Raw genomic sequence first — 12,761 nt, forward strand, 5'->3', positions numbered from 1 at the left:
GTGGTGGGGGCAGGGGTCAGAAGGTGAGCCGGAGTGGATGGTGTTCATGATTTTGATGGTGTCTTCGTCATTGACGTGGTTCCAGGACAGCAGGAGTTCGGTGTGTTTGGTGGGTGTTGAGTCGGGGGTGTCGGCGTCTGTTGTTGGCGTCTGGGTGTCGAAGCTGCTGTAGATGTCTGCGATCTTGCGGTGGAAGGTGGCCAGGGAGTCGCAGAGTTCTTGTGATGGTGGGATGTCGTTGGAGCTGGAGCTGGGTGAGGCAAGTTCTTTCACGATGTTGAAGAACTCTTTGCTGTTGTGACCATTGATATCGATGCGTTCCTTGAAGGAGGTTCCTTTGGTGGATCGGAGGAGTTGGTGGGGTTTGCGTCTGGTGTTCCTGAGGGCGGCGTGGTTGTCTGGTGTCTGGTCATTGCGCCACTGCTTCTCGAGTGTTCGGCAGGTGTGCTTGGAGTTCTGGAGGTCGGCGTTGAACCAGATGGCTCTCGTGTTGGTGCGCTTGTTGGAGGGTTTCCTGATCGGGGCAAGGGTGTTGGCGCAGTCGTCGATCCATTGTCTGAAGTTGTGGGCTGCTGCGTATGTCTCGGAGGGCTCAGATGGAGGGTTTTGGGCGAGTGTGGTGATGAGCTGTTCTTCTGTGACTTTTTTCCAGCTGCAGTGTGGGATCCGTTGCGGTTGGTTGTGTGCGGTTTGTTTCTCGAAGGAAAAATGGATGCAGTGGTGGTCGGTCCAGTGGAGTTTGGTGGTGTGGCTGAAGGTGACGTGGTCGCTGGCAGAGAAGATGGGGTCGAGCGTGTGACCGGCGAGGTGGGTGGGTGTCGTGATGAGCTGTTTGAGTCTGAGGTTGGCGATCAGGGTTGTGGTGTTGCTGTCGTTGGCGTTCTCGAGGTGCAAGTTCAGGTCCCAGAGGAGAATGTAGTCTGTGGAGGCGAGGGCGTGCGTGCTGATGAGGTCGTCGATGGATTCGCTGAATTGTGAACGGGGGCCCGTAGGTCGGTAGATGAGGGTTCCTCTGAGGGTGGTGTTGTGATTGACGTGGATCTGGAACTGTAGGTTTTCGGCCATGCTGAGGGAGTCTTCGGTGTTGGTTGAGACTCTGATGGTGTTCCTGTGGATGATGGCGATTCCTCCTCCTCTTTTGTTGTTGTTACAGTCCCTGCGGGTGATCTTGTAGCCGTCCGGGATGGCTATGGCTATGTCCGGCGCCGAGGAGGTGTTCATCCAGGTCTCTGTCAGGAAGGCGACGTCCCGACCAGAGGAGTCGAGCAGGTCCCAGAGTTCGACGGCATGTTTGTGGACTGAGCGGGCGTTGAGTAGTATGCAGCTGAGTTTGTTGTGGTCGGCAGCGGTGTGATGGGCTGGACGTGCAGGTGTGCGCCGGCTGGTGAAGTTGCAGTTTCCACAGGTGAAGGGTCAGTGGGTGAGCTTTGGGGTGGCCTGGACGCAGGTGGAGATACGGCCGGCATTGAGTGTGTTGAGGGTGTGGGCGTCGTAGCTGTATCGGGTGTTGTGGCGGTCGCGGGGGCTAGGGGGTCTGGTGCTGGGCGCGGCCCAGACGCAGACGGGTGCAGATGGGCATGTCTTCGGCGCCCGCAGCGCGACCACTCAGCGGTCGCCATAAGAAGGGGAGGGGCGGGAGCAGGTAGGGGGGGAGAACGGGCTGGATCAGTGGGCGGGGCCGCAGGGGCAGCAATGGCGGGAAAACGTGGCAAGAAGCACAAACTAGATGCCAACAAATTACGGGGTACAGAAGAGAAGGGCCAAAAAACTATTACGGGGTACAGAAAAAAGAAAAGAATAACAGTAACAGATAGTTACGTGGGGGGGGCCTCTGATCACAACGGCCGACCAGCAGGATGGAGCAGCGGCGCCGGGCGGATTGCTGGCTCGAACCCTGAGCTGGGTTAACAGGCAGGAGACCGGCGGACAGACGAGGCTGCTGGGGAGAGTGCTGGACTTGTACCAGTGGTCATACTCCACTTGGAAATTATCTTCTTGCAATATAATAATCCATGTGGTGGATAACCAATTTGCATAACCACTGGATTAAAGTCCTGTGATCTGTTTGTCACACATATGGAACCCCCCACGCAAAAACCCTAGAATGGTTTGATGCACATAAAGACAATAATGCTGCATGTTTCACTACCAAGTATTTTTCCAGCATCACTCACTGCCTGTGATGAAAAAGCTGTGGACTTTCTTCCCATCCTGAATCTGGAATAACCGTTACAAATGTATGGTACTTCACATCAAAAGTTGACAATAGTTGTCTTGCTTACGTCCTGTTTAAGAGACTTAAACGCCTCTTAACATGTTTCCTTCAACACACGCAGCAAACCTCCAGCCAACCCGTTATTGGAATTGTTTTCTCAGAAAAATGCGGAACAAACTTTACATAATAATCAATGAGTTTCAAAAAGGATCGCAACTCGTTTGTTTCTCGAAGCAGGAAAATTAATTGTGGCCATTGGCAAATCATCTTTCAGCTTAAATCTTTCAATTTTACATTTTGCTTGCTGCACAGTCATAGAATATGTTTAATATCTGGATTTCTCTTTTAATTTGGTTTGGAGATATGCAGGGCACAAATCAATTGTACTGAACCTCTGTGCCTTTTCCATTGTCTCTCAGCAGGATTCTAATGCTGGGCAAAGGAAGCCTATCGCCACGGATTGCCATGCTCACATCTTTCATATCTACACATAGGGATACATGCATCAAAGGTTTTTGCGAGCGCAAACGGTGCAATTCGCAAAAATCGGCCATTTGCGATCGCAAAATGGCCTTTTGGATGCATCAGTGTTGGGGACGCGCAATTTAGATAATCACAATTTTTTGTTATTTCCTAAATTGCGATTGCATTTGACAATTTGCGATTCCTTAAATGCAATGCAAGAACCACTTTTAAATAGCGATTTGGCTATTTGGGGCCGCAAATTACCGAGCAATTAAACTGGTAATTTGGTTTCATTTTGCACACACAGACGCACTTGGGGGATGTGTGTGCGCAACATGGGTGTATATCACAATTTCAGGGGTGCAACAGGGTGTCCTTTTGACACCCTTGAAATAGCATGCGCAATTTGTGAGTACCTATTGGTACTCGCAAATTGTGCATGCAATTTCCCATTCATTCTGAATGGAGAGCCATTCCTTAATTTCAAGACGCAATTAAGGAATGTTTAGGAATCACTATTTTTATAGTGATTCCTACAAGCATAGGCTTTTGCGAGTCCTTAATTGCGATTCCTTAATAATCGCAATTAAGGACTTGAAAAATACTACCTTGATGCATGAACCTGATTAACCCCACAAGTTTGCGCTATTACAATTGGGATTGACCATTTCAATGTTTCCACCAGTTCAATCACTCCAAGCTTCAATAACTTATCTAGTTCATCCTTCAGCTGATGATGCGAAGTGATGGGTATCTTTCGTACTGTACTTTGAGTACCACCGGTACTCACCATTGCACAAAGCAATCTTGTGTTTAAACCTCTTCAATTTTTTCCATGGGCTTCTTTGAACACTTTTGGATATCACTGTTCTGTTTATGCTGTGATACCATCTATGATCCGCTACACTGGCTTCATGCTGCCCATTCTCAATACAATGCTCCATTTCGGTTTATGACAACACCCCAGTAACGTACTTTCCTTCCAAGCAACATATATCTTTCTTACAGCCTCCACATTTTTAATCTTAAGGGTCTTACTGTATAAATCCTTATTGCTATGGAAACATATCCACTACCCCCAAGGCAACAAACTCAAATCTTTCACACACTCCAATAAATACATCTGGAGGCAGGATAGTATATGGTGATCTTGATTCAGCCGTTGTCTGCACAGAAGGCCCATCGATATCCAACTAACAGAATAGAGGAGGACCCTCAGACTCTACGCTCAACACCCCTTTGGACGCAGCCTTCAACTCAGAAGCAAACTGTAGCTGAGCATCACTCGGTCTCAAAGTTAAACAGCACAGACACTTAGGCACGTTTGGCTTGAACATGTCCCACTGTTCAGCCATTATTAAAAAGATCAGTCATTTTGCTCTAGGACAGCAGTACCTCAACACATCAGCACTGCAATCAAATCAAGGGCCGCGGGGTAGCAGCTCACAGACCGACTGTATGCACTTTTAAAGAAAGTCATGCTGCAACTGTAGTCATTTCACTTTGGTTTACATCTACCTATATCATACACATAGAATACCCTATTCCTATGGGATTTAATACATGCTGCTTTGTTTAAATATATGTTTGAATTCCCATCTCCCTACATGATTCACGTAACTGGCATAATGATTGCTTGCATAAACAAGAATGTTGACGGAATGAGGCCTCCTGGCCTGCAGCATACACATTAGGCATCTCACGACCCCACTGATTACTGCCCCCTCCCTTCTCCATCACAATGACCCTTGTAGCTGCTTCGTGAACATTTCCTCACCTTTTCCGTGGTCTCTGAGACATGATGAAGATTTCAAAGCTGGAAAGAAAAATAAACAGTTAAAAAACAGACATTAGACATGGATCCTCAACCGGAAACTGCCTTGTGCTCACCGGAAATACAAGTGTGGTGGGACTTCCCCTCGGCTCACACGCACTTCATGTCGGAGTTTTAACCGATGCCCAACTGTTATATTTTTGTGTCACCAGCACCTCAGCTCCTCTTCTCAGCCAGGGTCATTACCGCACATCAACTGACAGTACCTCCCCCGACAGAACCTCATAACTCAGCATGTCAATCAGACCGAAAACACGTGACCTCAACACCTGACCTCAGCCATATCTACACCGCGCTCCACCTTAGGCAATTACTGCATGACCTTTAAAACGGACCACATACTCGACCACCTAAAGGTTTATTTAATGCACTAAATGTTTTGTCTTCACACCTAAAGAATGAGAAATAAAGGCCATCATACAGGAATGGGTCCTCATTTAGAAATGAACTCCGTCAGCCTAGCAGGATCATGGGTACACAAAACAATGAGAGAGTCTTGACATCTGCAATCAAAGATTTTCTTTACTCCCATTGACATCAATTGGACACATATATACCTGCCCATGCCTACTGACCATCTAGAGGCAAGATGACACCATTGCTTCGGAGATGGGGGCCTGCCTGTTGCTTTGGTTCCCCCACACCCGCCGTACGAAGGTTACTAGTAAGTTCTATGACTTAGGGTTGATTATGGCCAAGAGGGAGCTAACCATGCATTGGAAGTCAAGGGTGGGACCTAGCTTTCTGAGGTGGAGGACGCGTTTGCGAAATGGGCAGGCGCGGAGGGCACACTTCGTTTGCAATTAGCGCATAGGAGGAACGACGACAAGGCATTAGCGACGGCCCGTGCATGGGAGTCATTGGTGGTTGAACTTCAGGGGCTGGTGTCTGACGGTGGAGGGGAAGGGAGCATACCTGACCGACAGGAGGAAGCGATAAGCTGGGAGTAGGAGGGGGGTCACGATGGTGGGAGGACGCATCCAAAGCGGCTGAAGCTGGGGGAAAGCCCAAGCTGCCAGAGATAGGTTTGAATACCCCTGCACGAGTCATAGTAATAGGGGGGGGCCGCATCTGGGGGAGGATAGGCAGACGGGGGCGCACTGACATGGGTTGCGGGAGGGAGTGGGAGGGGGAGCCCAAGCGGGAAGGGTAACCTTTCCCATGTATACACAGTTGAAATGTCGTATGTAACGCTCTTCGGTGGGGTGCTGGGGCTCTTGTGGGAATTGTATTGGGATGTTGGTACAAAAATAATAAAAAAAAAAAAAAAAAAATAGAGGCAAGATGACATATGACTTCTACTGCCACAGTCCAATCAAACATCAGAGGCAAGTCTGGAATGTGAACGATTTTGCCCCAGACCAACCAAGTAGTCATTGTGTCACAGCTCTTAACTACAATCAAAGGAGAGATCAACATATGACCAACGTCATTGGGTCACAGCACTACCTACAATCAAAGGAGAGCCTGGCGTGCGACCAACATCTCTAGACCTAGCAAGAAGTGAGCTTGAAACATGACTGACTCTACCTCCCCCCCCCCCCTCACTGATCATCAACAGGTTAACCTGAGAAATAACTGGCTGCGAAACTGCCAGCCCGAATATTAGGAATTAAATATTATAAGAATACTATAGCAAAAAATGTCGACATCAAAAATATTCTCATGGTAAGGATCTATAGTGAGTATAGGTTTACCATATTCATCATATGAAATGACAATATGTATATCTTCAAAGTACATAGATATTCAATTAAGAACAGTACATCTAGCCTTACCTCCATAATATTTTGGTTGTCAATATTTTCTCGTCAATATATTTGTAGCACAATATTTCTTTCATCAATATTCTGACATAAGGACAATACATTGGGGGCGGGGTTCTGGGTTACTCAGAATAACTGCCTGGTCAGTCCCGAAATAGAATGGTTCAATTACAGATACCAATTCCAATTGGTTGATGGGAGCCAACCAGAATTAATGAAAGATCTGCTGATTCAAGAATGTTCACCTGCTGCCGTCAATCATTCAGAATGGACAGTTCCTGAAATTCATGCTTAAAGGAAAGGCAAAGGGACGTGGTACCCATCAGTTCCCGCCCTCTTCAACCTCTATCACTGGCTGCACTTGCGAACAGAACCTGCGGTATTTGCTGCACTTCTTTATCGCGGGGAGTCACCGTAGTGTTGTGAGCTCACCATCAAAATCGCACCAAGTTCTAGTCCAAGGATGTGTTTGGGAATAGGAGCAAAACAACTTCATTTTCCCTTTCTGCATGTCACTAGGCACGTCTAACTGCTGCTTTCCACATTCCTGTGGTAAAGGATGCCTTTTGCATGTTTTCTTGGGAGTTTTGATATTGTTGACCCATTAGCGGTGAGATGCAGGCATTTACGTTGAAAATGTTACCTCTGCCCTCTCACTCACTGGGCTGTTTAACCTGTGACTTCCTACAAGGAAAGAAAGCCAGGAACTCAATTTTATTTTGCATTTCACAACACTGCACATAGATGATGGTAACATATGCCCTAGCACCAGTTTGTTTTTTTCCAGCCATTGTGGGCTGGTAGTTTTGCTTTTAACAGTTTCATCGTGGACTCAAAACTCCAGCATTCACTGCGCTTTTGGCTAAAATGCCAGAACTTGTCAGCTATGTTTTAAACTTTTACCAAGTCACCTACTCCATTAAAAAATGGTTTGTTTCACGAGTAAATCCAAAAGTAAACACTGTGCACATATTTTGAGAGGGTTCCCTCTTGCACTCACATCATGCATTGTATTGCCTATATGAATAATTTTTTCGTATGTGTAGCAGAAGGTTTTACACCCAACACAATAAAGTTACAACGTGTCTAGCAGCAGCACAACCTTCCATAATAGAAGTACTGTGTTAGGGAGAAGAGGCAGCAGCAGAAGGCACAGAATGTGAGTCTCTCATACATATGGGACCGCTACAACATAGATCGCTAACACACATGTTATAGAGGGAATAGAATATAGAGAAATTACGCTACAGCAGACACCAGTAAAAAATGACATAAAATGACTTGTGGTAAAAGAGCAGTGCAGGCCTAAATCTCATGCTGATGCCAGGGAGATGAAGAGTTCACTTGAAAATAGAGTGCATGACCTCCAAGGTCTTAGTTAAAGGAAAACATGTGTTTGAAAGCTTGAAGGAATGTATGGTTTTAGCACACAGGGACATATTCTGTGTTCTCAGAGGATTGAAGACATGATTAAACAATAGGAGCAGGAGACTGAATTAGCCAAGAGCACACAGAATCTGATGAGAGGTCTTGGGAGCAGAATGTTAAAACACACACGCAAATATCCATGCATTCAAGAGTAAAGAATAGTTAGTTTGTTAAGCATTGTTGGAATTAAAATAAAGAATGTGTAGAGAATTAGATTAAAGTTTAGAGACATGTGACGGTTAATCTGTAACATGCATGGAACTATTAAGTAACTAATTGTTTAATCTTTTGTAACAAACATTGTATGACTAAGTATTAACGTGTCTGCCTGTGAAGCAGCAGATTGAGGCCAGCTGTTTGCCTGTGTGAATATAGCTACTCTCCCTGTCGTAATAGTTTAACGCTGTGCTTGCCTTGCCAAAGAGAAGTCTTGCCTTTTTTCTTTATTTAAGTCTCCCTGCAACACACTAAAGAGGGAGTGAGAGAAGTTAAAGAGTGTTTTACGTTTTCCAGAAGCATACCAGAAGTACAAAATTCCTGGAAGAAACAGCCAATCTCTTATGGAATGAACATACATTCATGTACTCGTATAGAATCATGAACGCTGGTAGGTTTCATAAGTGGGTTCCATATGTTGCACTGGTAGGTATTCAAGAGTACTACTGTCCATCATCATCATCGTCTTTATTCGGTCAATATTGACCATGAAAGCATAAAATCACATACAGAGATTTCACACTTAAATAAAATCGTAATAAAATATCACATTTGAGCTAAAATATTTGCCCCCTTAAAGTAAGTTACGTTAATACAAATGGCCCTGCAAAGTTGATCGTACCCAAATTTCACATTGCCTATAGGAGTCGCTTGATGACAACCAAATCTATACTGAGCAATCAAGGTGAACCGGCATCAAAGTCAAAAACAGGGATCACAGCTCTTATTGGTACTGTGTTAATTACATATCAGATGAATAAAGTAAAGCGGGAGAGTACCCCATCTCAAGGAACATGTTGTTCTTTGTTGATGGCTCTTATTTCATAGATCAGGAAACCGGGGTTAGACAGGAGCAGCAGTTGTAAGAGATGAGCATTACAAATCATTAGCCAGATACCACTACCTTTTTATTTTTCAGCACAAGCGGCTAAATTAGTGATCACTATTGAAGCACCACAGCGAGCTGAGGGACTAGAGGTCATCTATTCAGATTCAGCATATGTTACCACCACTGTACATTCTAGCATTCACAGATTGTAAAGAAGAGGATTTCTTAAATCTGATGGGTCCCCTGTGATGCCTAAAGATTTATTGGCACAATTAAAACAAGTTTTGACACTTCCATATAAAATAGCCACGATAAAGTGTGCAGCACACACTAGTCAGCAAGCTCTTATCTCTAGGGGTAATGTTCTGGAAGATGGGGCAGCAAAAGAAGCAGCTAAAGTAACCCTAAATTAAAATCAATGTGATGAACACACATTGGGTATGATGAAATGCAGGCAACAGGATGCTACAGAATTACCGCCCCCATATACTGAGATAGCAAATTACATTGCAAGAACAAGCAATTTCCTCACGAAAGGGAGCTGTGGGAACAACGAGACTGCATTCAGTCACCAACAGATTTCATTTATAGGCAAGAGAGTACAGGCAATGCCACAAGCCCTGTTGTACGCTGCTCTAGAGCAACTAACCCTCCCAGCACACTCCGCAAAAGAGTATCTTATTGCTACACTACAAGCAGATTGTTTATTCCACAATTATCTGAAATTATCATTATGTACATTGCAGAATGCATAGTATATCAAGAGTATAGCCCCAAACCAAACTTAAAGGAGATCACCTCAAAAATACCATGCCCAATAGGTACATTTAAAAATGTACACTTAGATTTTGCCAACGTGCTAGAAAAAATTAACATATACAGATATCTTACAGTAGTTGTGTGTCCATTCTCACAATGGATTGAGGCAGGACCCTCTGCACATAATGATGCTAAAGAAGCAGCTAATTTTCTGATAAGTGAGGTGATATCAAGGTGGGGTGTAGCAGAAGCAATCCGCTCTGATAATGGGCCCCATTTTGTCAATGCAGTATTTCAACACATTTGCACCACCCTAGGAAAAAAACAAACTGTCATCTGTTTACTATCCCCAAAGTAATGGCATTGTGGAGCACCTAAATGGTCTCTCCAACAATAAAATAAGCAAATTATGTGCTACTCTGCAAAAGAAATAGCTGTACTGCCTACCACTGGCTTTTGTACTCTCTCAGAAATCAGATTGGAAGCAATCACCATTTAACCCCACTTCAAACAGTGACAGGACGTCCCATGTCCGCCGCTTCAAGACAGCACTGCAAAAGACAGATGCCCATAAGCCAGCTGAGGTTTAAGGGGATGAAAGGAGTTGCTATTTGTCTGAGGAAATGAAGTCTGTCAAGTTCTTCTCTAAACAGGTATTTCGAAAGGAGAAGACCACCTCAGCCCAGCAGACCAGCCCGATACCAGTTGGCCAGAAAGTTTATGTGCTGTATTTCGTCCACAAATGAAAGGATCCCAAATTTGACGGTCCCTTCTCAGTGATGATGAGTACACCCACTGCAGTAAAAATGGATGGCAGGAAACCGTGGATCCATGTGACAGACGTGTGACTGGACCCTGCCTTGCCCCAGACACTTCTACAGACAGAAGCTGAACAAGTGAAGGGAGGAGAGGCACAGGAGTTACGATTTCTCCCTTCAAAACGCCAGTGAAGTATTTTGTTGACTCTACTAGTGGACAGTTATGTATTGCTGTTTTGTTTTTCTTTTTATGTTGGCAGCTACATTACAATGGTATTTTAGCTAATGTACAGGGCTATGTAACAATATCATGTGTTTGCAGAGAGCCGTACAAGATAGCAGAAAAATAAATCCCATATTATTCATGCTTATTAGATAATATTTGGTATCAGTATATGATGGAGATAGTCACGCAGACCCTAATACCTCTCGCTTTGTTTGTTCTTTGATTCCACAAGCCACCAATTCAGATAGGCTAAACTCATCCAAGGAGGTACCACCAATTATTACCATGTGTTTGTTACATCTTTTCCTCTGTAGAATACAAGCGCAGGTGCAACCACTGCAGGTCACACAGGGAGCATTCCTAGTAAACACTATGGAATATGAGGAAGAGTTAGCAGATGCAATGAACATCCTAACAGACTGCAAAGAGCTAGAAGTGAAGTTAGATTCAATGGCCAAGACAGCGATTATGAGGTATAAGAGTGAACCATGGAGAGCTAAAATATTATAGCAGGGATTTGGGGTATCCCAACCTCCGCTTTTCTGCAGGAATTACCTCGGCCCGATTGTCAGGAAAGGCATATTCTGAGTAAATAGATCAGTATATGTTCATGGTCATTGCCACAATGGCGCTAGATTTGGGTGCAGGGACCTTTCTCTATGGCAGGGAAACCAGGCTGATAATAGCCTATGACAGAAGTGTCAGGCAGTGTGGGATAAGAACAGAGCTAGACTAACTTGGGTAGTGACACAACTCTTCTAGCAGGTAGAAAACCCATTCTTTTCTCATTTTGTTTCAGGGGAAATGGAATGGTCCCGGTGGGAGACAACATCAATTGCAATGTTACAAGATTAAAAGCTGACATGCAAAGGGACACCTCCAGCCTAATGGATTATTATTGGAACTGTGGAGAGTTGCTTTCTACGCGACTTCCTTCAGGCTAGAAAGGCCTCTGTACTTTGGTGACCGTGCACACAACCTCGCTGGTGATTCCAGGAGTTGACATCTCTCAACTGCATGATCATTTCATAAGCCATCTAACGACTTTTCTGCACCATCATCAGAGGAAGAGAGCTGCAGAATATTTCGGTACTACAGCCTGGGAAGGCATCCCGCAAAAGCACAGGCTGTTTAATGATGCACAGATCTTTTTTGGCAGCATATTTCTGTTAGTTCAAGAAAAAGCGACTGCACATTGGCTCCAGATAAACCGCTGGGAATTAATTAAAGCCATCAATGCCCCTGAAGATGGCTTTAACACGTTCAAGGAAGAATTGCAAGCTATGAGAGTAATGATTATGCAGCATAGATATGTGTTAGACTTAATGATGGTGATGGAAGGGGGGAAGAATGTGCCAAGATTCAACCTGTTTGCTGCACGTACATTCCAGCCAATGACTCAAATAACAGAACACTAACAGAGGCCATACAAACTCTGCATACCTTGCAAATGAAGATGGTGGATGAGCGGGGTGCACCTGAATAATGGTCTTTAGGGTGGTTCACTTGGGTACAATCCTGGATGTCAGAACTATTTGAGGCCTTGCTGCCTGTTCTACTAATAAATGCTGTTGATGTTCTTTGTCCTCCAGATAGTGATAGGATGTTGCAAAAGGGTTAGTCAAAAGTTGGGAGAGATATTCAATAATAGACTGGTCAATAAAATGAAAGACGTTGAGGAGAATGTATACACTTTAATGACTCAAAGCAAAAGGCAAGGTGAAGAATAGTTGAAAATTCAACTGAAGGCTGGAATTTTATAATAAATGTAGAAAATAAAGTGACCCACTCATGTCGATACAAGCATGGAGAATGAAACCACCTGTCCAGGAGAGGAGACATTGAGGCCCTAAACTTCAGGCCGGCATTGCATCCCCTGAAACCTGCCCAGAGGCTGCAGCTCCCAGAACACTGATCTGCCCCAGACCAATGCAACTAAAGATGGCCGCCGGAGGGGGGAGCCTCTGAGAGGGGTTCTTAGGCGTGATATCACCTTGCAGTACATATCCCTGATGTAGCCTGACTTAACCCAGCTCGGACGGCTTCTGAACTCACTGTAATTTCCCTGCTGTTGCCAGGTATGTCTTCTGACAGTCGCCCGGAAGGAAGTAAGGTGCAGCAATCACCTGAGACTGACTAGGAGGTGCAGTGCTGCTATTGCAAGTGCTCCCTTGCACAACTCCGCGGCACACCCAAATTCCGGTGTGTTTGTGCAGTAGCTGTAGCGAGTCCGCCATCTTGGCCACCGAGGCTGTAGAGGTCTGA

The 12,761-nt window shown here is 45.0% G+C and overlaps 1 protein-coding gene across 1 annotated transcript in view; it reads right to left on the minus strand.

Moving 5' to 3' along the window:
• LOC146809714 (sacsin-like) overlaps window positions 1–12,761 on the minus strand; it is a 406,589-nt gene that overhangs the window by 231,513 nt on the left and 162,315 nt on the right. Inside the window, 1 exon segment of the mRNA XM_085616554.1 lies at window positions 4,458–4,496. Coding sequence (XP_085472680.1) covers window positions 4,458–4,480 — 23 coding nt within the window. The 5' untranslated portion in view covers window positions 4,481–4,496.

This window comes from Triturus cristatus, chromosome 7 (assembly GCF_964204655.1).
Source record: "Triturus cristatus chromosome 7, aTriCri1.1, whole genome shotgun sequence".
In the NCBI taxonomy this organism is placed as follows: Eukaryota; Metazoa; Chordata; class Amphibia; order Caudata; family Salamandridae; genus Triturus; species Triturus cristatus.